The sequence below is a fragment of the Lipotes vexillifer genome, unplaced genomic scaffold (assembly GCF_000442215.2).
Source record: "Lipotes vexillifer unplaced genomic scaffold, Lipotes_vexillifer_v1.1 scaffold91, whole genome shotgun sequence".
Lineage (NCBI taxonomy): Eukaryota > Metazoa > Chordata > Mammalia > Artiodactyla > Lipotidae > Lipotes > Lipotes vexillifer.
In genome coordinates this window covers 1488369-1510497 of record NW_006777583.1, presented here as the reverse complement: position 1 = coordinate 1510497, position 22129 = coordinate 1488369, and the positions used below count along the sequence as shown (strand labels likewise).

General features: G+C 38.5%; 1 protein-coding gene across 1 annotated transcript in view; it reads right to left on the bottom strand.

Annotated features, from left to right (window-relative positions):
- Nucleotides 1-22129, bottom strand: part of MCC (MCC regulator of Wnt signaling pathway) — a 447124-nt gene that overhangs the window by 364435 nt on the left and 60560 nt on the right. Inside the window, exon 2 of the mRNA XM_007451192.1 lies at nt 7309-7556. Within this exon, the coding sequence (XP_007451254.1) occupies nt 7309-7556 (248 nt within the window). The remainder of the gene's footprint in view (nt 1-7308; nt 7557-22129) is intronic.

Here is a 22129-nt window from a genome sequence, read left to right as displayed (position 1 = left end):
AGTACCTTGATTCCCTCCCTCCTTTCCTCAACTCTGAGTCCATATGATGTGGATAGAAACAACTCCACTCCAATCTTATAGGTTGAGTGTGTGGTCCAGGCCTAGCCAATCAGACCACTGCATTCTTCTGGCCACAGGGACGTGTTCAAAGATAGGTATATGACCCAAGAAGACCTAATGAGACCAATTTCCAGGATTTTTGTGGAGCTGCTGTGAAGAGAAAAATCACTCTTTTCTCTTGTAGTTGCTCAACAGAACGGGAGTAATCCTGGGGCTGCTATAGGCCACAACAAGGAGCCTGAGAATAAAGCTATTTCTGAGGGAAAGTGTTGAAACAGGGAAAGAAGAAGACTGATGGCATTGAATCTCTGGAGCTATTCATGCTAGATCTAACTGCCTAGATCCTCCAATATATTCACATTTTTTTTCTCTCTCTCTCCTTCCTCCCTTTTCCCTCTCCCCTCCCTCCCTCTCCTTCCCTTCCCCTTTTCCTTCAAAATATTAGTGTTGAGGGTTTGTGGCTTGTCACCAAAAAGCTCTAACTAATATAGTACAGAAGGAACAAAACTCAAAACATAGGCTTGAGGAGAATGTATCAATTAGAAGGCCAGCATTATTGAAGCTAAGCGTCCATGTGAAGAAGTAATGGGGAACAAGATGGAGTAAGGTAGGATGAGCCCACTGGATGGTAAGGAGTCTTGACATCCAAAAGAGTTCAGAGAGTCTCTTAAGTAGGCAAGAGAGAATCAGTGCATTTTTACCATAAGTACGTATTTAAAATATTTGGAAGTCATAGCAGCATCAACTGGAATTAGACAAAAAGAACTGTTAGAAGGAAACTGCAGTAATTCAGAGTATGGGGAGGAAGACCCAGATCCGGACCATGGCAAGTCTAATCTGAGAAGTATGAACAGGTGAATCAGTGGGTATTAGGAACTGCTCAAGGCCAGGAAGGACAATGATTAATAAAAAGGGATACAAGTGGACTAAGTTAATCAAGAACTAAATCTACCCAAATTAACTCTAAAAACAGTCAATCTACGGACAGTTGTTGACAGTATTCTCAGGATGCAACAGAAGAACGTTAACATGGTACCTATTATTTAAAGAATTTAGAAGCCTCTAGGGGTAGGATAAATTAAATAAACATATTGTTAACCCTATGACATAGGACTTAAGAGTATGTAAAAAACCACCAGTACCACCAACAAAAAAACAAACTTCTTGAAAACTTCAACTGGGCTAAAAACTGCTGTGACTTTAGTCTGGCTTTATGCTAACTGGGCAGTATTTTTAACAATGAAACACTCTCAGTGAGTGATTTTATTTAAAAGACTGTGTTAATTATTAATTTCTCATCCAGAGTCCACAGAGAGCTTAAACCACATTCGATTCTCTAAATTTACCAGCCATAACTCTACATACTAGGGTCAATGCAGCTGAATTGGAAAATGCCCTCTGTCTCACTTAATTTAACCTGTTTTAAGAGTTTAGAAAAATATTTATACACATAGACAAAACCCCAACAATATTTAAGAGTACCATTCATTCTGAAAAATTGGGATGTTTCAGGACTAGACAGGTTTTGCATTAACTAATTTTAGTTTTAATTTTTTTTTTTTTTTTTTTTTTTTTTTCTTTTGTTGTGGAGCACGGGCTCCAGGCATGTGGGCTTCAGTAGTCGCAGCACGTGGGCTTAGTAGTTGCAGCACGTGGGCTCTAGGGTACATGGGCTTCAGTAGTTGTGGCACACAGGCTCAGTAGTTGGGGCTCGCAGGCTCAGTAGTTGTGGTGCACGGGCTTTGTTTCTCCGCAGCATGTGGGATCTTCCCGGACCGGGGCATGACCCCGTGTCCCCTGCATCGGCAGGCGGACTCTCAACCACTTCGCCACCAGGGAAGCCCCTACTCTACTTTTAGAGATAAGAGAAGTGAAGCTCAGAATAATCAGGAATGTAGCCTAAGTCCCACAGCAACTCAGTGGTGAACCTGGGGATTTATCAGTTTAGCATATAATACTAGTTCCTAGAAAATTGCCTTGTGCATAGTAAATATTGGTAATTTTTAACCTTTTTCATTATTGCTATAACTATTAAATTTTATAGAGCTGGTGCCTGAAAGACAAAAAATTTTGAATATTATTTCTAAAGTGACATAAAATGATACAAAAATCTATTATGATTTAGTTGATCAGATATCTTAATTTTTCCCCAAAGTATATTTGAGAAAGGCGAAAGAGAAGACTTGTAAATAAAAGTTTAAGGTCAGTTAAATGTGGGGAATGCTATGTATTTTATTCTTCTCCTGGAGATTCACAGGAAACGTTAGCACATTAAAGACTCCGAGATGTCTCGAAGTAAACTCTTCATCTAATTCAACCCAAAGTTTTCAAATGTTATTTGTCGAAGAAATTCTTTCTTCACATAATATTTATGAGCATCTCTTGAAATCCGTGTTCTGAGGAACACATTTGGGAAAAATGAATCTATCGAAACTCCTCTTCCAAGTAGAGGCTGTAATGTTTTGACAGGTCTTTTTCTGTCAACTCGACTCCCTGCTGAGATGCGCTGTGAAATGTTAGGGCTGACAATCAAGTCTTTCTGACACTTAACTGTTAAACTTAAGTTTTTCTCAGGCTTTTCTCACAACAGCACAACATTCTTTCTACTTCTCTTCACAATGCAGTCACAGGTGAAATCTCAACCCTTTCCTGAAACTCCTGCTCACGGTATTTCTTAGATCTCCTTAGGGACCTTATCTTCTGCACCATTCAATGGCCTTTAAAGTTTCACTGACTCTAATTTAAACCTTACTGCTACCTAATTTGTCATGTGCTTATGACTCCACAATTAAACTGTAAGTTACTTAGCGTCTGGAACTATGCATTGCACTTCTGTGAAGCCCTAAAAGAGCATGAACACAGTGCATTGCTCATTCATTCATTCAACAAATACGCACTGAGCATGTCTCATGGGCCAGGCACTGTTCTAAGTGCTGGGGTATAGCAGGACCCCAGCAAGGCCATCAGTATTCTAGCGGAACTTTTATTGCACTGGGGGAGATGGATAAATAAATGTTCAAGTGAGCATATAATATAATGTCAGATAAGAATTAGTGGTATGAAGCATAAGGGCATGTGAAGGAGTAAATAAGGAGAGGTTACATTAGCTTAGAAAGGCCTCTCCAAAGAGGGAATATTTAAGCTGAAATCTGAATAACAGGAAAGAGTCAGCCATGCAAAGAGAACGTCAGAAAGAGAAGGTCAGAAAGAAGAGTGTTTTAGACGAGAGGAAAAAGCCAGGGCATAGGTTGGCGGCCGGCTAAATTTGCTAAGTTAGCGGAATAGCAGGAAGGTCAGTGTGGCTGGAGCCTGCAAAAGAAGTCAGGGGAATTGCTATGAGATCAACTTAGAGTGGTGGGAACGGGGTAGACTGCGGTAAGGAATTTGGACTTCATTTGAGTTCATATGGAAGCCATGGAGCGCTGTAGGCACAGGAATGACCTAAGCATGTTTTCATAATGTTAAAAGACCACTCTGACTGCAGGGTAAAGAATGAAATGTAAGGAGTCAAGGGAGGAAGCAGGGAGGCCAAGTTACAGGCTCTTTTAGTAGCCAAGGTAAGACATGACGGTGTTAGAAAAGGGTGGTGGCAGGAGAGCCAAGGAAGTGGACAGATTCTGGAAGTACTCTGGCAAAAGAGGCAATGGGACTTGCTGGCTTGAGCAAACTAGTGGATGGTGATATTTCCTAGGTGGGGATATCTGGGACAGAAACGACCCTGGGAGGAAGGGTAGGGAAGGGAATCAAAAATACTTTTTGGGGCTTCCCTGGTGGCGCAGTGGTTGAGAGTCCGCCTGCCGATGCAGGGGACACGGGTTCATGCCCCGGTCCGGGAAGATCCCACATGCCGCGGAGCGGCTGGGCCCGTGAGCCATGGCCGCTGAGCCTGCGTGTCCGGAGCCTGTGCTCCGCAACGGAAGAGGCCACAACAGTGAGAGGCCCGCGTACCGCAAAAAAACACAAAAAAACAAAAAAACTTTTTGACCATGTTAAGGTTGAGTCGTCTATAAGATATGCAGGAATGTGTGTCAATTTTACCTGATTCTGAAGCTCAAGGGAAAGGGCAGGGCTAGATACATACATTTGGGAGTCACTGGCACAAAAGCAGTATTTAAAATCATGAGACCACATGAGATCATCTAGGGAGAAAATGTAACTCCAAGGCACCTCAAAAGTTGCAAGTGGTCCAGGAGAAGAGGAGTGAAAAAAAAGAAAGAGAGGGGGAGGGAGAGAGAGACAGAGAGAGAGGGAAGCCAAAACAGTATGCAGAAACACAGGAGAATATCGTGTTGAGAAGTCCAGGAAAATAAACTGCAGCTGAATGAAGGAGTAGTCAGCTGAGCCAATGCCAAAGATCTAGATGAGGACAGAGGAGGAACCACTGGGTCGGACAATGTGAAAGCAGTAAGAGCAGGGTCAGTGGAGTGCTGATGACTGGAGCTGGGAAGAGTGGGCTGAAGGAAGAATGAGAGGTAAGGACAGATAAGCATTCAGTGTAGACAGACTCCTCCAAAAGTTTAACTGTTAAGAGGAGCAGAGAAGTGGGGCAGTAGTTAGAAGGCACATGCAGTCAAGAAAAGGTTTCTCCTGACCTCAAGATGTGAGATACTAGAGTTTATCTATATAGAATCAGAAGGAAAGATTGATGATGTAGAAAAGAGAGGGACTGATTGAACACATAAAGCTTTGTTTAATTATTATAGATTTTTAAATGTATTTGATTCACATTAGACTGAAGAGAAGTTGTTTTCCAACATGAGTGTAATTGTGACAATCTCCAGGAAATAAAACTGAGTGGTAATAATAATAACAATATTAACTTAACTTGCATCTAGGTTTTCTTGCTATGCTAGGCATCATTTCACGTGCTTTCTATATATTAGCTTCTTTTTAAAAATTTTTATTTTCTTTCTTTATTTTTGGCTGTGTTGAGTCTTTGTTGCTGTGCACAGGCTTTCTCTAGTTGCGGCGACCAGGGGCTACTCTTTGTTGCAGCGCGTGGGCTTCCCATTGCGGTGGCTTCTCTTGTTGTGGAACACGGGCTCCAGGCGCGCAGGCTTCAGTAGTTGTGGCACTCGGGATCAGTGGATGTGGCTCACGGGCTCTAGAGCGCAGGCTCAATAGCTGTGGCGCACGGGCTTAGTTGCTTCGCGGTGCGTGGGATCTTCCCTGACCAGGGCTCGAACCCATGTCCCCTGCATTGGCAGGCGGATTCTTAACCACTGCGTCACCAGGGAAGCCCTATATTAGCTTCTTTATTCCTCCAAATAACAATAATTGTTCTCATGTAATAATTAATGAGGAAACTGAGATACAGAGAGATTAAGTAACTTCTCTAGTGCTGTGTAGGCAGTAAGTGACAGAACCAGGATTCCCACTCACATAAGCTGCCTCTGAAGCCTTAACTACCAAGATAAATTGGTAAATGGTCTTATGTGTGCTGGCATTTCCTCAGTTCATGATACCTTTTCCGATTCACCTCCTCTCACTTACCTTTTCTTTCTCTAAGAGTATGTGGTTATAGAAAAGGATAAAAAGGAATTGTTTTTCAACTCTTTCTTTAGTTGGAGCAATCTTATGAGACGGTCAAACCAATTAGATATGGGCAGCAATTCCATCAAAACCGTTCCTTTCAAGATATTTTGTAAACACCACACATTAAAATACAATTTTCAACAGTCAGTATAATTTTTTTTCATACAAGTATTCCTTCTGTAAACACATTTGATACACATTTATATATTACTTTAATGGCTATATGGTATTCAATTGTTGAGACATACCACAGTTTACTTAACCCTTCAAATATATATATGTGTGTGTGCTTATGTACTTATAAAAGAAATCCGAGTTCTTGGCAGAAAAATTAGAAAATACAGCTTAGCAAAAAGAATTCTACTTATCCTTTCATTTAATAAACCAATTCTTAGTGTCCATTTTACATGATGCAACCATTACAAATCACGCTTTCTAATGCTATTTAAAAGCCTGAGGAATATGCAGAGGAAAAACTGCAGGATACAAAATTACATGGAAAGTACGTGAAAAAATTTGTAAGAAACAATTAAATCACACATACACACACCACATGAGAAAGAGAGGGAGAAATGTAAACAGTAGTTGTTATTTCTGGGTAGCAAGATATCAAGGATGATTTTTGTTTTCTTCTGCTTGCCTTTTTTCCCTTATTTTTCTATAATGAACATACACTAATACTCAGAAAAATGTTAGTTCAAAAATTAAATATTTCTACATATTGCACTAAGAGCATACGAATTACCAGATAGCTGATTTGCAGCTAAAATGGAATCCATTAAGATAGCAAGGCACAGGGGACAGGAGGGCATTTTTATTATTTCAATTACTCAATATAATAATGCTCCCAATTATTCCACTGCCCAGAACACCATTCAGGGTGTGCATGTCTGTGTGTGTGTGTGTGTGTGTGTGTGTGTGTGTGTGTTCTGTGGGGCAGTACAGAATCATCCAAGCTAATTAGTATGTATTTAACAAATGATGGACAATTAACATGGAGCTTCACTTCTTGCCAGTAGATCTACCGAGTGGAGAAAGAAACAGAGAGGGAGATCCAGGAGACATTTCCAAGGAAAAAAAGTTCCTTAAAGTATAGGCAGAAAATTCAGATACTTCCTGTATCCCTTGGTTCAGGCTATCCATTTAAGATGCATTTTTCCTTTTAAACTTTTTATAAACATACTAAAAATATGTATATCTGAGTTCTCAAAAACATGTACAATAAACCCCATGTTCCCATCACTCAGCTTCAGTAATTGTCAACATTTTTCAGAATTTTCTTTCTAGTTGCTTATCTTGCATTAGTAGGAAACAATAATACTCAGGAACAGGAAAGCAGTTTGTAGAAACATTTTTACACATTACATAAAAAAGAAATGGTTAAAAACCTCACTGTGCAGATCTGAACCAAGCTTTGAAGAAGTCCCTGAAGACTGTCTGAGGCCTGATGATTCAGTTCACCTTTCCCATCCAGTTTGCCCTTCCTCCCCAGTAGCTATTTGAGTGCATTATTATACTTGGGAAATGGAAGAACTAAAATAAAGAAAGCAGTAAACCAGGAACTGGAAGCCACAGGACAGAACTGGGGGATTAGCAAGCGCTCACCCAGAGCAAGTGTGGTCCAGAGGACAGCCTGGGGACAAGCAGGCATCAGGCTGGGCAGGCCAGTCTCACGAAGGGGTGCATTATGAACTGTCACGGGGTTGTACCTACCCAAACTGTTGTCACTGCTCGTGGGCCAGGAAGCAATTCTGTCCCTCAGCTTCTTCTTTTTACAGGAATTGTCTGACTTCTCAGAAAGGCCTACTTCCTCCTTCCTAATTTCTCTTACGAGCTGCATGCGGCACCTTGTAAAATCCTGAAAGGAAATCTTCCCATTTTCATCAGCGCCCAGTTGGTTCATGATCTCAGCCACAGACTCTTCCATATTCAACTGGCGACAGACCATCAACAAGTCATTTCTACAGAAGGGATTGAACAGAAAAAGGGCTTGTTAGGAGAGACATTTAAGCTAGAGAATATAGTTAATGAAAAAAAAAAACAGTATTTCTTGAATACATCCACACGTAGGAAACCTATTTCCACATTTCTCATTGCTTCTGGAAAAGTGCTAAGTGTGCAAAAAGATCTGTTCCACCTGGGTTATTCTAGACAAGAACTCTATTATTATTTGGAACAGTGAGGCAGCTTTAAATCCTTTGTTCTCTTTTTTCTTCCTGTCCATGCCCTTTCCTCCTTTTCTTTCTTTTGAAATTGACAAAGCAGCTGTAGAGAGTAGCATTGCTACCTAACTGTAAGATAAAGTTTCAGAACATAGAAAAGATATTGTTTCCACTCTTGGCAGAGTTGAAAATCTTGTCAAATTGTAAAGGAACAACAAAGATTTTAACAAGCTTGACTTTTCAGTTTTCTGGACCAATCAGCTAATTTTATTACTTCTTTAAAATGTTATTTAATTTCAACTTTCATGACTCAGTGCTTGCCTACCTCTGGTTTTTCCTGATTTTCTCTGAGTATTTTCCACCTTCTCATCAGCAATTAGTAAACCCTAAGCCTTAGGGCAGGGATCAAAATCCCAAAAGTCTTCCAGGTCTAGGACTTAATGTAAACGTGTGAAGTGGGTGGATTTAAGACAAGAGGGGTTTCTGGAGTCTGTGGCTGGACCAGAGAAGTATATTCAGCCTACAGGTTCTCAAGTTAAAGAAAGAGAAAGAAAAAGAATAAAAAAGAAACAAGAACAACAACACTATGCTTGCCAAGAACATTTATCTGGAGGGCATCATCTGACCCTGCACATATAAATCTTGTTCTTTTCTCTCTTTGTAAACTCTTTGGGAAAATACTTTGTTCAGATTGATCCAACTCTAAGTCTCAATAAAGGTAAAAGGATTATGAATTTAAGAGCTGCAAGAGATATTAGGAACTGGGCCACGGTCACAAGAACAGCTAATTAGTGCTCCTGTCTCAACACACCACCAAACCCAGTCATCTGGAGACCATGACCAATTTGATGTTTGCTGATACCTGAAACCTAATCATGAAAAGACCAACCCCTCTCCAGTCACCCTTCACAAATTCCTTCCGGTCCATGCTAGTATGATTCCCCAAGTTCCCTAGGCTCACAGAACTGTAGATATTTTTAATATCTTCTCATTCACTCCATTTTAACCCTAATTCCCCCCATCCTCGTCCCTAGTATCCAATCTCTCATCAAATTTCTGTTGGTCCTGTCCCTGAAATGCTTCTATATTTACTCTTTATTATGTTTTTCAATACACATAACACTCTCCAAAACCTTCTCAGTTTATACCAGGTCCATTACATTAGCTTCTTGAGTTGATCACCTTGCTTCCATATGCCATCTCATTTTCGTGTTTCATAAAGAATTTTGACACACAGCTACAAGTTTTAGTTTATTTTGTTTGTATGTCTGTGTATATATGTATAGTAGATAATGCTTATGTGTATATATTTATGCTTTTATTTGTAAGATAGATGGATTGGTAGATAAATAAATATACACATATGGAAGGAAGTATGGTAGATTAAATTAGTCCTAATTTTTCATTTCCCTATAGAACTCTTATACGTCTATACCTTTGCCTTGGCCTTGGGGCCAGGGACACTCAAGGTAGGTGTGATCTTTCCCATCGTTTTAACTTCAGGCTTGACATCTAACTTAGCCTCTGGGATGTATGTGTTTATCTAGTTAATCCCCTACTGGGCTTGTCCCCTTTTGCTTCTGCCATTATTATGAGAAGAACAAACCATGGTAGCTATTAACCATCTAGCCTGGACCCCCAAATGAGCCACTTCAGCTGATCTGCAGACCTGTAGCATAAGAATCACTGCAGCTGACTCAAAGGTATGTAATCAAGAATAAATTCTTATTGTTTATGCCAATGAGATTTTGTGATTGTTCCCCAGCAATAGCTAACTGATACATTGGAATAATTTTTTGATCTATTCATATATTTATTTTTTTGCCTTTTGATGAATACAACCTGTCTGATATTCAGCTGGATTCATCCAAGACAGGAATGATTATGATTCCTGTAAAACAGGAATGCAGTACTGTTTATGTACTGTTTACATAACAGTAAAACAGGAATGCAAACAAAAAGAAAGGGCCACTGTTCAGGTTCTACATCTAAAAAAATAATTTCTTTATCATGTTTTTAGACAATAATCTTAAAAATTAGGCCTGGTGGGAGATAAATAAGTTTTCTAAACTTCAGAAGTTCACATAATAAGATGTTAACACTAATATTTTCTGAATAGTAGAAGCAAAACTCAAAAGACGAACTTGAACATAGAAAAAAAAAGTTTGCAATTCTTACTGAAGTGACTAAATTTTTTATTTTTTGGCGGGGGGTACGCGGGCCTCTCACCACTGTGGCCTCTCCCGCCGTGGAGCACAGGCTCCGGACGCGCAGGCCCAGCGGCCATGGCTCACGGGCCCAGCCACTCCGCGGCATGCGGGATCCTCCCGGACCGGGGCACGAACCCGTGTCCCCCGCATCGGCAGGCGGACTCTCAACCACTACGTCACCAGGGAAGTCCTTCATTTTCTTATTTTTGCCTATTGTATTTGTAACTTTCTAGAATGTACTATACTACTTTCATAAATTGCTATGTCATTTTATAGGTTATAAAAATGAGGATAATAGCACCTATCTCTTAGGGTTGTGCTGAGGATAAATGAGATGATGTATGTAAAGCACTTAACACAGTTCCTGGCACATATTAAGTACTCAATAAACAGTAGCCATTATTATGATTATTTTATAATTATTGATCATAAATCTTTAACAATGCCGCAGTTTCACGATCAAGTCTTTAGTAATTAAGCACAAACTGCTCAGGGGAAAATAATGTTTATTGAACTGAACCGACTCCTTCACTAAGTGGAGCAATCTATCTGTAGAGGCTCGCCTTCCTCCCTGCCTGTGGCTCACTTACACTTGGGCACCCTGGTGAGAAACCCAAGCCTGTCCAAGCTTGAGAAGCCCCATTCCACAAAAAGCAGCTCAAAAAAGGATTTGTGTCCTAGAAATGTCAAATATCAACTCAGAGGAGAATGCATAATTTTGCATTTTTATTTAAAAAGTGTAGGTCACTGAGAGACTCTCAAAAAAGGTCAAAACCAAAATACAGTACATCCTACTAAATTAAATCAGACAGTAATCTTTAAACAGCGGTGCTAGTTTCTAAAAACTAAATGAAAGCTAAAGTTTCTCAGTATAGAAACACAGAACTAGCAAGGATAACTAACAAACCTGCAGGGGGAAATGCTATTATCCCCATTTTATAGATGCAGATGTGAAGGCTGAAAGAGTCCCAGAGCTAATATGTGGCAGAGCCAGGAATCTAAACCAAATCAGTCTGATTCCAAAGCTCTTGCCCTTTCCATTCTACCAAACACCGCCTTGGATGTCAATGATACTTAAACTTTGGCCTCTGAACACAAATAAGGACAACAATAATAGGAAAAGCTTGATAATCAACAGTCATTAATGAACAGCACTTTTATCTTAAACCAGAAAGACTACATATATCTATATATGTGCTACCCGACTATGTTAAATACGGATGAGAATAATATTACATTTTGTTATCAACATGAGAAAACAGTTACAAGAGAGAGAAAAAAAAAATTCAGGGAGTTCCCTGGCGGTCCAGTGGTTAGGACTCTGCGCTTTCACTACGGGAACTAAGATCCCGCAAGCCGAGTGACACAGCCAAAAAAAAAAAAAAAAAATTCCCAAAGCTCTCCTTTACATATAAGAGCAAGCCCAGAGAACTTGATCATAGTTTCACTATCAGCCATTGTGCTAGGGCTGTTTCAAACAGCTCGTAATGAATTACACGCTCCTATGACTCCGCCCCTTTGCATTGTCTTTCCCTTTCCTCCCATCAGCAGATGGAGGCTATTTCCCTGACCTTGAATCTGGGTTGGCCTTGTGACTTGCTTTGACCAGTGGAATGTGGCAGAAATAAATAACGTTCTAGGATTCATGAACACATGCCTTATGATGCCTTGTAGTTTCCACTTTCAGCTCAAATCCTTCCAGCTTCATGCTGGCCTTGTCGCCCACTCAAGGCCACAAGTGATCTCTTCCTTCTTCTAGCATTTAGCACCTGTACCATTCATTTAGTGACTATACACAGCCGTGGGACAACTTTTAGATTGTTGTTCTAAACTTTCATTTCTCTTTTTTTAAAAATTATTTTCACACACTAAAGTCTTATCTTCCCAACCTGACCACAGGCTCCTGGAAGCCAGTGGCCATGCATCAATCTCCCTTAAGATCCGTGCAGCACCCAGCACATCACCCTGTACACAACAAAACTCCATCACATTTGTTTTGACAGATGGATTTGTAAACTCTCAGAAGTTAAACATGATCATTCTTTTGAAGGGGTTCTGCACTTCATCTGATATCTTCCCACAATACCTGTCTTTGTATCTTCCCACAGAAGGCAGCAGCACATGGGATGCTCAGTGAGTATGAATGACCAATGGGCACGGTAAAAACAAACAACAACCTTGTAGCCTTAGTGACAGAGCAACATAACAGTTTCTCCGCACTAGGCCAGGAACGTTTCTCAGAGGAAGACATAATGAGCAGCGGTTGTCCAAAACTAATATAGTCCAGTGGAGAACTATTTCAGTAGTAGTAACATCATCATATAAAGCACCTGCCTTTAAAATAAAAACCAACAAACTTTTGTATATTATTTCAGAAAATACACCCATTCATCTTAGAAAATGCAGACAAGTAAGAAGAAAATACAAATTACATGCTACCTTTCTACCCAGCAATAACCACAGTGAACATTTTAACTAATTTCACAAAATTATGGTAAATATTTTTTCCTCTAAGTTTCCTCTAAATAAATAAATTTCCTCCAAATAAAATTTTCCTTTCATCAGTGCTACAACTGCTCTAGAAGGTGTTTCATATTTATTCATATTCATATATGCATATCTTATCTTCAGAGGATATAACCATGAGGAATAGATTCTGGTTTAGCAGAGGAACTGGTCAAATCAGGTAATATTTGGCTCTGCAGAGAACACCAATCACCAGGCAGCACTGAAGATCAATGCTTCTAGCTCAAAACTGCATGGTTTTACAAAGCATAGCTATTACTTTCTGTATGTAGAAGCCTTTTGGTCTCTTGGCTATTCTTTTTCTTTTAACTTGTAAAGAAATTGAGTAGGAAGTGAAAATTCAATGAAGCTATTCATCATTCAGGGAAATTCACAGCCTAACATCAGGAATAGATAACAGGAAAGATGGGCTTAGGTCTCTCAAGCTCAGATGCAGAGAAAAACACTATTCTTCCCCACAATGATACTAAACCCCAAACCCAGTTGGAATGAGGGCTGTGTGAAAGCAATTGTTACTCTGAGGAAGGGTTAGATGCTTCTGTTCACAGCTCTCAACGAACAGACACCTTTGGAACTAATAGGTATGCCAGAAATAGCTGCTTATGAAAGAACTCAAAACAAGTCTGTAAGTTCATTTTGCCTCTCTAACTGTTCAATTTGAGTCACACAAAAATGTAATTTAGGGGACTCTAATTTCAGTTCCATAAATATTCAAAGTGTGAAAAATCATAAATAAGTCATTAAAAAACAGGCTTCTGGGCTACAGCTGGTAATTTCTGAGTATAATTGTTGGAGGGAGCAAATGCATTTGCCTTTCACAATTGCTTCTGAGTTTATCTGGTCTAAAGTGAAGACCAAAACAAACAACTAAATAAGCAAACAAACTTATTGTTAAAAGGAGAATAGTTGATCGATCTGAAGGACTTCAACAAAATTCAGAAAGATAGTAAAGAGATGGGAGAAGCTGGCCAGTATGCTGCATGATGAGAATGAGAATTGGGGCTGCCAACAGTGGGGCTACCTTACCTTTCAGAGCATGGAACAAATAGATGTTCAAAGGTGATAAATCAGGATACTTACTCAGTGGTATAAGCACATTATGGAAAAAAATCATCAAGAGAACTAAAAGCACAAGTGGTAAAAAACTGTACCTGGGGAGTGAGCTTGGGCATTGAGAGTGGATGGGGCAAGAGACTTGTGTTTTGTCATGTGACCTTCTGTACCATTTTATTTTATTTTATTTTACCATGTGCATGAATTATTTTGATAAAAGTAATGTTTTCAGGTTTAAAAAATCAAATAAGTTATTAATTTAATCTGAGCTATAACAGACAAAAGATTAGTATTTAAATATACAACAAATTCCTACAATGTAATAAGAAAAAGATAACAACCCAGTTGAAAAATGGGTAAATAAGAACAGAAAATTAACAAAAAATGGCAAAGATGTGTTGACAAAGAAGCAGAAACTTTCATGCAGTGTTGGTGGAAAACAAAAACTGGTACCACTTCTTTAGAATGAATTTTGGCAACATCTAAAAAAAATGCACACCCTTCAACCAGAAATATCACTTTTAGTTATATATGTTAAAGAAACTTATACAAGGATGGAAGGAGACATGCACAATATCTGTAAGAGCAAAGATTTGGAAAAAGGTTAGTATTAATAATCATGCTAATAAGAACAGTGACATGCATCGGATGCTTACTGTGTGCCAGGGCCTGAGCTAGTGGATATGTAAATTGAGGAATTGTCAGCTAATGAAATCTGATCAAAGTTTTCAGAAGAAATACATTTGTAATATATCATAATTAATAAATCTCAAAAACAGCAGTGAGTAAAAACCTCAAGAATAACATGAACGACAGGATAGTATTTATCTAAAGTTTAAAAATATACCAAAAAACACTATAAATTATATATGAATAATAAAAACAAAGTCAGGAAGCAAAAACATCAAGCATAAAGTGGTGAGGGAGAGAGGGGAATAGAATTGGGGAGGGGATAAAGGGGTTTTAACATGCATTTACAATGTTATATTAAAAAATCATAGGCAAATATGACACAATGTCTACATCTTTTCAATCTGGGTATGGATACATGTTTGTTTACTATATACTTCGTAGTTTTCAATATTTAAAATCTGTCTTAATAAAAAAAATCTAATGTATGAAAGGCAACTTAAAACAAGTTTGGTCTGAGGCCACGGCTGAAGGATAAAACATTTAAAATGAACAATGTCATTCATATCAGTAAGCACTTGTAGGACATGTCTCATGGATTTGATCAAATTAGATGATCCAAAATGACACTGTTCATCCTTACAGGCTATAGAGCATCTGATTATTCTCCTGGTATGATTTTCTAAAAGTAGAATTACTCATTGTTGAACAGTCTAATCTCTCAATACAGTTTTTCAAACATCCCTTGAGAAACATCCACCAATTTTTAGCCCCACCAGCAGTGTTTCAGCTACCCCCACTTGTTTTACATACTTTTCCGGAGAGCAGAATCAAATTCCCCATCTCTATGGTCTCACTTTCTTTTCTGTGAAGGCATTTATACCACACATTCCCAGAGACATATTTCTTTCCTTCTCTTCAGCACTCAGTACTGACGGCTGCCTTTTCCTTGAATCTCCTTCCTTCATTAGCCTGTGTAACAGTCCTGTCTTCTAGTTTCCCACCTCTACATGACTGCTCCTTCAGAGTTCTTGTCCTTAAATATCCATGTTACCTAAGGCCTTGTCCTTTCTATTTTCTCACTTTATAGACTCTCTATAGCTGATCTAATCTAAATTTATGGCTTTATCTATCACTAGGAACATTGACTCCCAAATCTCCCTCTCCAGTTAAGAAGTAATCCATTTTGACTATATAGCTACACTTCAGTGTCATACATTTATCTTGAACTCAAAGTCCTAAACTGAATTCATCATTTTGTATCCCTTTACAATTTGACTCCTCCCCTCTACATAAATTACACCATTGGTCACCCACAGCAAAAGTCTAGAAATTTTCTAAGTTGCTTCCTTCTCATTTATTCTCCCTGTAATCAGTCACCCAAAATAGTGTCTGTTGTTCTAAATGGCTCTCATATCCATCCCATCCTGATCATTCTTATCACCCTCATCGTTTTCCACTTGAATTACTATAATGGTCTCCTACTGGCCCTCCCTCTTTCCAACTGGTAGGTGACACGTTATTTTTCCCTGCTTAAAATCTTTGTGTCCCTCAAGACTTTCAGCTTCATACCCATGTTTCTCATTTCATAGCTAAGGTCCTATCTTTCTAGCCTCACTCTCCTGCTAAAGTAGGCAACCTGCATCCTAGCCCACTGAATTTCTTTTAGGTTCCATAAGCGGCATTGTTTTACATGCCCATACTTTGTATATATTTAGCCCTCTGCTTGGAAAATCCTCTCTTTACCTTTCTCCAAATGCCAGCCCATGCTTGCAATTCACTTGAATAGCATCTCCTTCAGTAATCTTCCAGTTTAATTTGATGCCCCTTCCCTGTGTTACTAAGTTACCTAAGTTACCTGTGCTTGCTTTGATCACTTACGCCACTGTACAGTAATTATTGATTTATTTTTTTCTCTCTTCTACTAGACCAGAGAATGGTAACTAAAACCTACAACCAAATCCAGACCATTGCCTGCTTTTGTAAGTCAAGTTTATTGAAACCCGGCATACCCATTTGTCTATGTATTGTCTATGGTTACTTTCTCACTACAACAGTTGAGTTGAATACTTGTGACAGAGACTATATGGCCCATAAAACCAAAAATCTTTACTATATGGCCTTTTATTTAAAAGAAGTTGCAAACTTCTGTACTAGACTGTAAATTCTTAGAGGGGAGGGTTCATTCTTTGTTCATCTTTGAACCCCTAACACCTGACATACAAATAGCTGTTAAATAAATAAGTGGGTAAATAAAATGTTAGATTTGAGGTAAAAGAGGTGGGGAGAGAAGTTAATGAGAACCTTCAATCCCATTTCTTCTTTGCTTTTTGCATACCCCAATTTGTAATCACAAATGAAAACAAAACAAGTTGATATCATTAGGGTGGTTTTTTTTTAAGATTTTTTTGATGTGGACCATTTTTAAAGTCTTTATTGAATTTGTTCCAATATTGCTTCTGTGTTATGTTTTGTTTTTTTGGCCTCGAGGCATGTGGGATCCCAGCTCCCTGACCAGGGACTGAACCCACACCCCCTGCACTGGAAGGTGAAGTCCAACCACCCGACTGCCAGGCAAGTCCCCATATCATAAGGTCTTAAAATATCTTCTAGTATATATGAGAGGCTCTGTACCCTTCAAGCTAGTAATCTAAGCCTTCTGTGCTAATGGTACTCAACTCTGACAGCATGTGATGTTCACCTGGGGTGATTAAAACATATTGATGCTCAGGCTCCACTGCTGACAAACTAACTCAGGATGGAGAGGAGGGGGCAGCATCAATATTTGTTAAAAGGCTTCCTAAGTGATTCAGAGTAGAACTTCTACACCAACAGTCTGAAGGGACGAGAGCTTTGAGGCAACTCAGAAATCTTCATTTAAAACCAACCAACCAAAGAAACACACTAGATGTTGATAAGTTATATACTAGTAAGATGAAAAGAAAGAGATATTTTAGAAAAGTTATCTACAGAGGCGGAAACAAAATGATTCCTCCTCTAGCATTTAAGCTCCATGAGGATGGAGCATTTTGTCTCTTCTGTTCACTCTTGTATTCCCGATACCAAAAACAGTACCTGGCACGAAACAGGCGATCAGTAAACAAACAATGAATGTATGAATAAGTTTTTCATTTGCTTTCAGTCAGCCAGAAGCCCCAGAAATATTCCAGTTAATTGAAATTTTATACACAAAGAAGGCAAATTGGCAAATATAATCTTCAGTTAATCAACAGACAACATTTTTTAGGGGCATAAACATTACATTCTACAATTTAAAAGAGTGTTTTGATTTTAAAAAGGGAAAGCAAAGAGACACTACTGTGGGTAAATACAGCCCAGCCTCTAAAAAATTCAATATTTACTTTTAAAAAGGTTAGTTGTCACCTGCAAACTCATGGGAAGAGAACATGAAAAGCCATGAAGGAAAGATAAAATTGGTGACATTACCTAAACAAACCAAATGCCATACAACATGCATCCTAAGGAATTAACAGAAATCGTCTTGGACCTTCCCGCTTAAAGCGCTAAGCACGCTAGCCCAAGGAAGAATATCTGAGGCTGGCTAATTCTTTCTGTTTCCTTGTTTCTTCTCTCTCTTTCTCATAAAACATACTACTAGAAATTATAAAGCTGTTGGCCTAATTTTTATATCTGAAAAAAATGCTTTTGGTTGAGGTTACCAACTTGAAAAAAATACAGAAAAATAGGAAAGACAAAACAAAAGTCAAGATTGAAAGAAGACACACTTTGTCATCGAATTTATATTATAAAGATTTTCCTTTTGAAATTTCACTCCTAATGGAATATTTGAGATATAAGCTCTTTGGAAAGCCAGAATTTCCCATTACCAACTTTCTCAATATTGTCTATGTTGAAACCTATTTTAACTCCTGTGAATTAATATTTACAGTCTTGAGTTGCGCTGTTCAAAATGGTAGTCAATACACACAGGTGTCTATTGAAGTTTACACTGAAATTAACTAAAATTAAATATGATTAAAAATTCATTTCCTCAGTTATACTAGCTCAATAGCCACATGTGGCTAGCAGCTACCACACTGCACAGAACAGTCATAGAACATTTCCATCATCACAGAAAGTCCCATGGGATAGCACTGGGAAAATAAAATAAAGAACAATACCCTCAAAGGCTTCAGGCAATAGTATCGGTCAAGCAAGGAAATTGTTACAAATGTCAGTTATTATTTTTAGGTAAAGAAGGAATGACAAAACTGATATATAAAAAGTCTGAATATAGAAAAGCCATTATGTCATAAAACTGTTAGTTTTCTTTGCAGCTGATTTTCGAGTTTGGGGTTCACTCTTATTCACAGGACACAAAAATATCCTCACTTTTTGATTAAGGAAATCTGACCAGATTCAAAATCATGTGTAATACACTACCCACTGATGAAAAAAACATAGGTTGAAAGATTTATCAGACTTTAGAAGGCAGGTGGAGGGATGCATAGATTCCCTAGAGGAAGCACTAGCTTTGTCTTCTTAGATTTAAGTTATCGTAATAGTAATTCTTTCTGATGTTTAGCCTGAACCTCCTGAGAGTTCACTGTAATAATGAATAGCCAAGATTAATCAATGATATGATGGTTTCCCCTTCTCCAGGTGAAACGTCAAGAGTGACTAAAAGCCAGTACTCAAGAAGAAAGCATCTACAAGCAAGTAAAATACTACTTTTACATATTTTTTAAAAGCTCTTTTATTCTATAATTCTTTTACATGTGACTCCTAATACTCTTACTCTTCATTCTTTTGTCAATCTCTCAATTTGGTGTTTCCCATCGATAGTCCAGTGGGAGAAAATATTTAATGTGTTTGCCCTTGGATTATTATTTTAATCAGTAAGTTAACATTCTTTATTAAGCAAGATTCAGCCTACCTTCACAGTGATTTGTAAAAGCTTCTTAAAAGAAGTTTCTGCCATTCCTGGGGAAAAATACTCATTCAGAGTACCTATGATTCGGGGGCTGTGCTACGTGCTTTAGAAATCTTATTCCATTTAAGCCTCATAATAACTTTAAGAGATATTATCCCCATTTTACAGGGTCTATCAGTTCTGTGTAAAAGGGAGCTTGTCCCAAGTTCCTGGCACCATACTTGGTCCATCAGAGGTACTTCAACAAGTTGGTGGATGCATGAATGAACAGAAGGTAGCTCTTCTGTAAATCTCAGTGACAGACACAGAACCTTGTAGTGAGCGCTCAGAAAATCCTTACTAATTGAATATACTAACAGTAATGGTCAGTATGACAGTTAAGTGATTCTTAATATGTAGATGTTCCTGCAAAACCCCACTAAAGCTAAGCAATTGACTCTCGATCCAAAAACTACGTAAGGCAGTCATGTCTGAAAGATATAGACAGAGAAGATACACAGAAAAGGCTGATAGATATAAGTTTGGGGGCAATACAAGAATTTGGGAAGTGTGCCACTTTTATAAAAACTTATTTATAAGTGTATATTAACAACATCTCAAGAACAGTTATCCTTTCAGATTATTTCAGATCACACTTTCATGAGAAAATTACAGTACACACATAACACCATTATTATAAAAAGACAACTGCACCCACATTTTTTCATCAAGGCAAAAGATTTCTATTACAACACGTATTTAACATCTAAAAGACACACAACCTGCTGTGAATGATAAACTTATAATTATATTTATTTTTTCCATTGTAGAAAAGGAATACCTAAATGTGATAATAGGAGATAAAGCAAAAATTTTCACCAAGTGCTCTTAAATTGAATCACCAAGGCTAACACATTTTTAGGCTAGGCTCCAAATGTGCCCTTAACCCCTGGCAAATGGAAGTGACCCACCCACAGGGTCTGTCACCATGAGACTGAGGCTCAGCCACCCCGGAGGCCTCTCACCCACCCCTATTCTTTTCAGTCCTCTGTCCCATGGTCTCATTCTCTCTCTCATCTAACATCCCTCAGTTCTTCTTGCTTCACGTGTCATGGGGACATGTACGTCTGGCATCCTAACTTCCATCGACTCTGCTCACACCCAGGGAAGGCTTGTTGCATCCACACTCAGAATAGGAGATGTTGTCAATATTTATTCTGGCTCCTTGAGTCTTCCTTTCGCCAGGATAGAAACCCAAACCTCTTTCTAAGGATGACACTATGGGGCTTGCAAATTTCCCCCAATTTTATTATGTATATACTCTCCACCAGCACTTAAAAACATTCAGCACACAGAGATATTTTTTTCTCAGTGCAAAGCCACTGTGTTAAAATTGTCCTAAATGTCTTCCAAAGTACTTTAGTTTTAGAAAATGACGGTAAAGGAAAAATAATATGGGAGGAAATGCTATGCACATTTTTCTTTGAAGGATAAAAGAAATTTGCAGGATTCTTTTCACAAATAACTTTCTTATTCAACTCACTCTCTCAGATTCTAATTAACATATCATAATGTGAAAAGCCAAAGCCTTGTAGTCTGATCACAGAAATGAGAAGGGAAAGATTTAATCCCAGTATATGCAGCAGCCTGAGGCAAGAAATTCTGTCACTGTGCCTCATTCCCTCACGTCTTACATGGGGATGTCACACTTGTCCCACTATGAAAACAAGCCAGGGCAATGATGTTTAGAGCACTGCATCCGCCTTACAGGCTAGAGAGTCACCAACATTTGAAGAATTTTCTAGATTACTTTACAAAATCTAAACTGTAATAGATTGGTATTTTATAGAATAAAATGAGTTTTCAGAAGAAAAATTTGCAAAAGATATAGAAAAATACAAGCTCAGTTTTTTAAACTTAGGTTCAGTTCTGTCATATTGGTTTGAAAGTTTCTGAACACGTATTTCCAATTCCTATGCTCACCTTGTCGCAGTCAGGTATGAAAAGCACCACTCTGTGGGCCACTCTTGGAGCAGTTCTGTTTTCTGGATATCATGATGTGACTAAAGCAATCTCTGACTCCGTAAACGAGAGACCAACATGGGATGAATGGTACCAAACAGCAGCAACGCCACTATCCTTGGTAGCTCACCACCTTTGTTTACCCGGACTTATCATTCTAAGGAACGTAAGTACACACTGTGATAACGTTTAACTCTATGTTCAGTCTTAGTGAACATTGGACAGCGAAATCACCTACAGAAATGCCATCATAGTTTTATAGTTTATAAATATATTTAAATTAAAATATATTTATATTTTAAAATACAATATATAAATATAAAAATATATTTCTATAAATATATAAATGCATTTATAAATAATATATTTAAATCAAAATAAATTTAAATCTAAGTTTTTGAAAAAAAAATCTCTCAACTAACCACAGTATCATATATTTAAGTAAGCACTGTGAGCTAGGTGCTTTACGTAATTGAACAGAAAGGGTTCTTTATGTTTTAGAAATTTGCAATACAGACTATAGCACAGATTACAAAATAGTAAGCACAGGGAGAAAGATCTGTAGATATAAAAATCAAAGGGATTTCGCTCTGCTTTGTGCCTGAACCTGTCGTGTTATGATGGTGGCTTAGGGAGAGGTGGTTCAACAGAAGTCATAAAAAGCTGTTTGGGTAAGAAGAAGAGGAAATGAAGGAGAGGAACCAGAAAAGGGAAGGAAGCCAAGCCGCAGAAGGAGACGGCTTCGCACACTCGCCCCCAACGGTGTCCCAGGGAGAGCTGGCGGGGATCCAGACCCAGGAGAGCGTGTGACGTGGGGCTAGCAGAGAGGGCTCAGGGGTAAAGTGATAACCATAAGACATCACCAACACTTCAGCGTTAAAGGTCAAAACTTCAGTTTGTTTCTCTATTTGAGGGTGGGAAGATTCCTTCCTATGTTGATTTTCAAATCAAGGAAAATAAACTAACCCCTCTAATGCCTCTGCATCGCCTAAACTCTGAAAAGCTCTGAAACATCAGTAACCCCCTTAATCCCCGTGTCTATGGGGAAACTCATATAA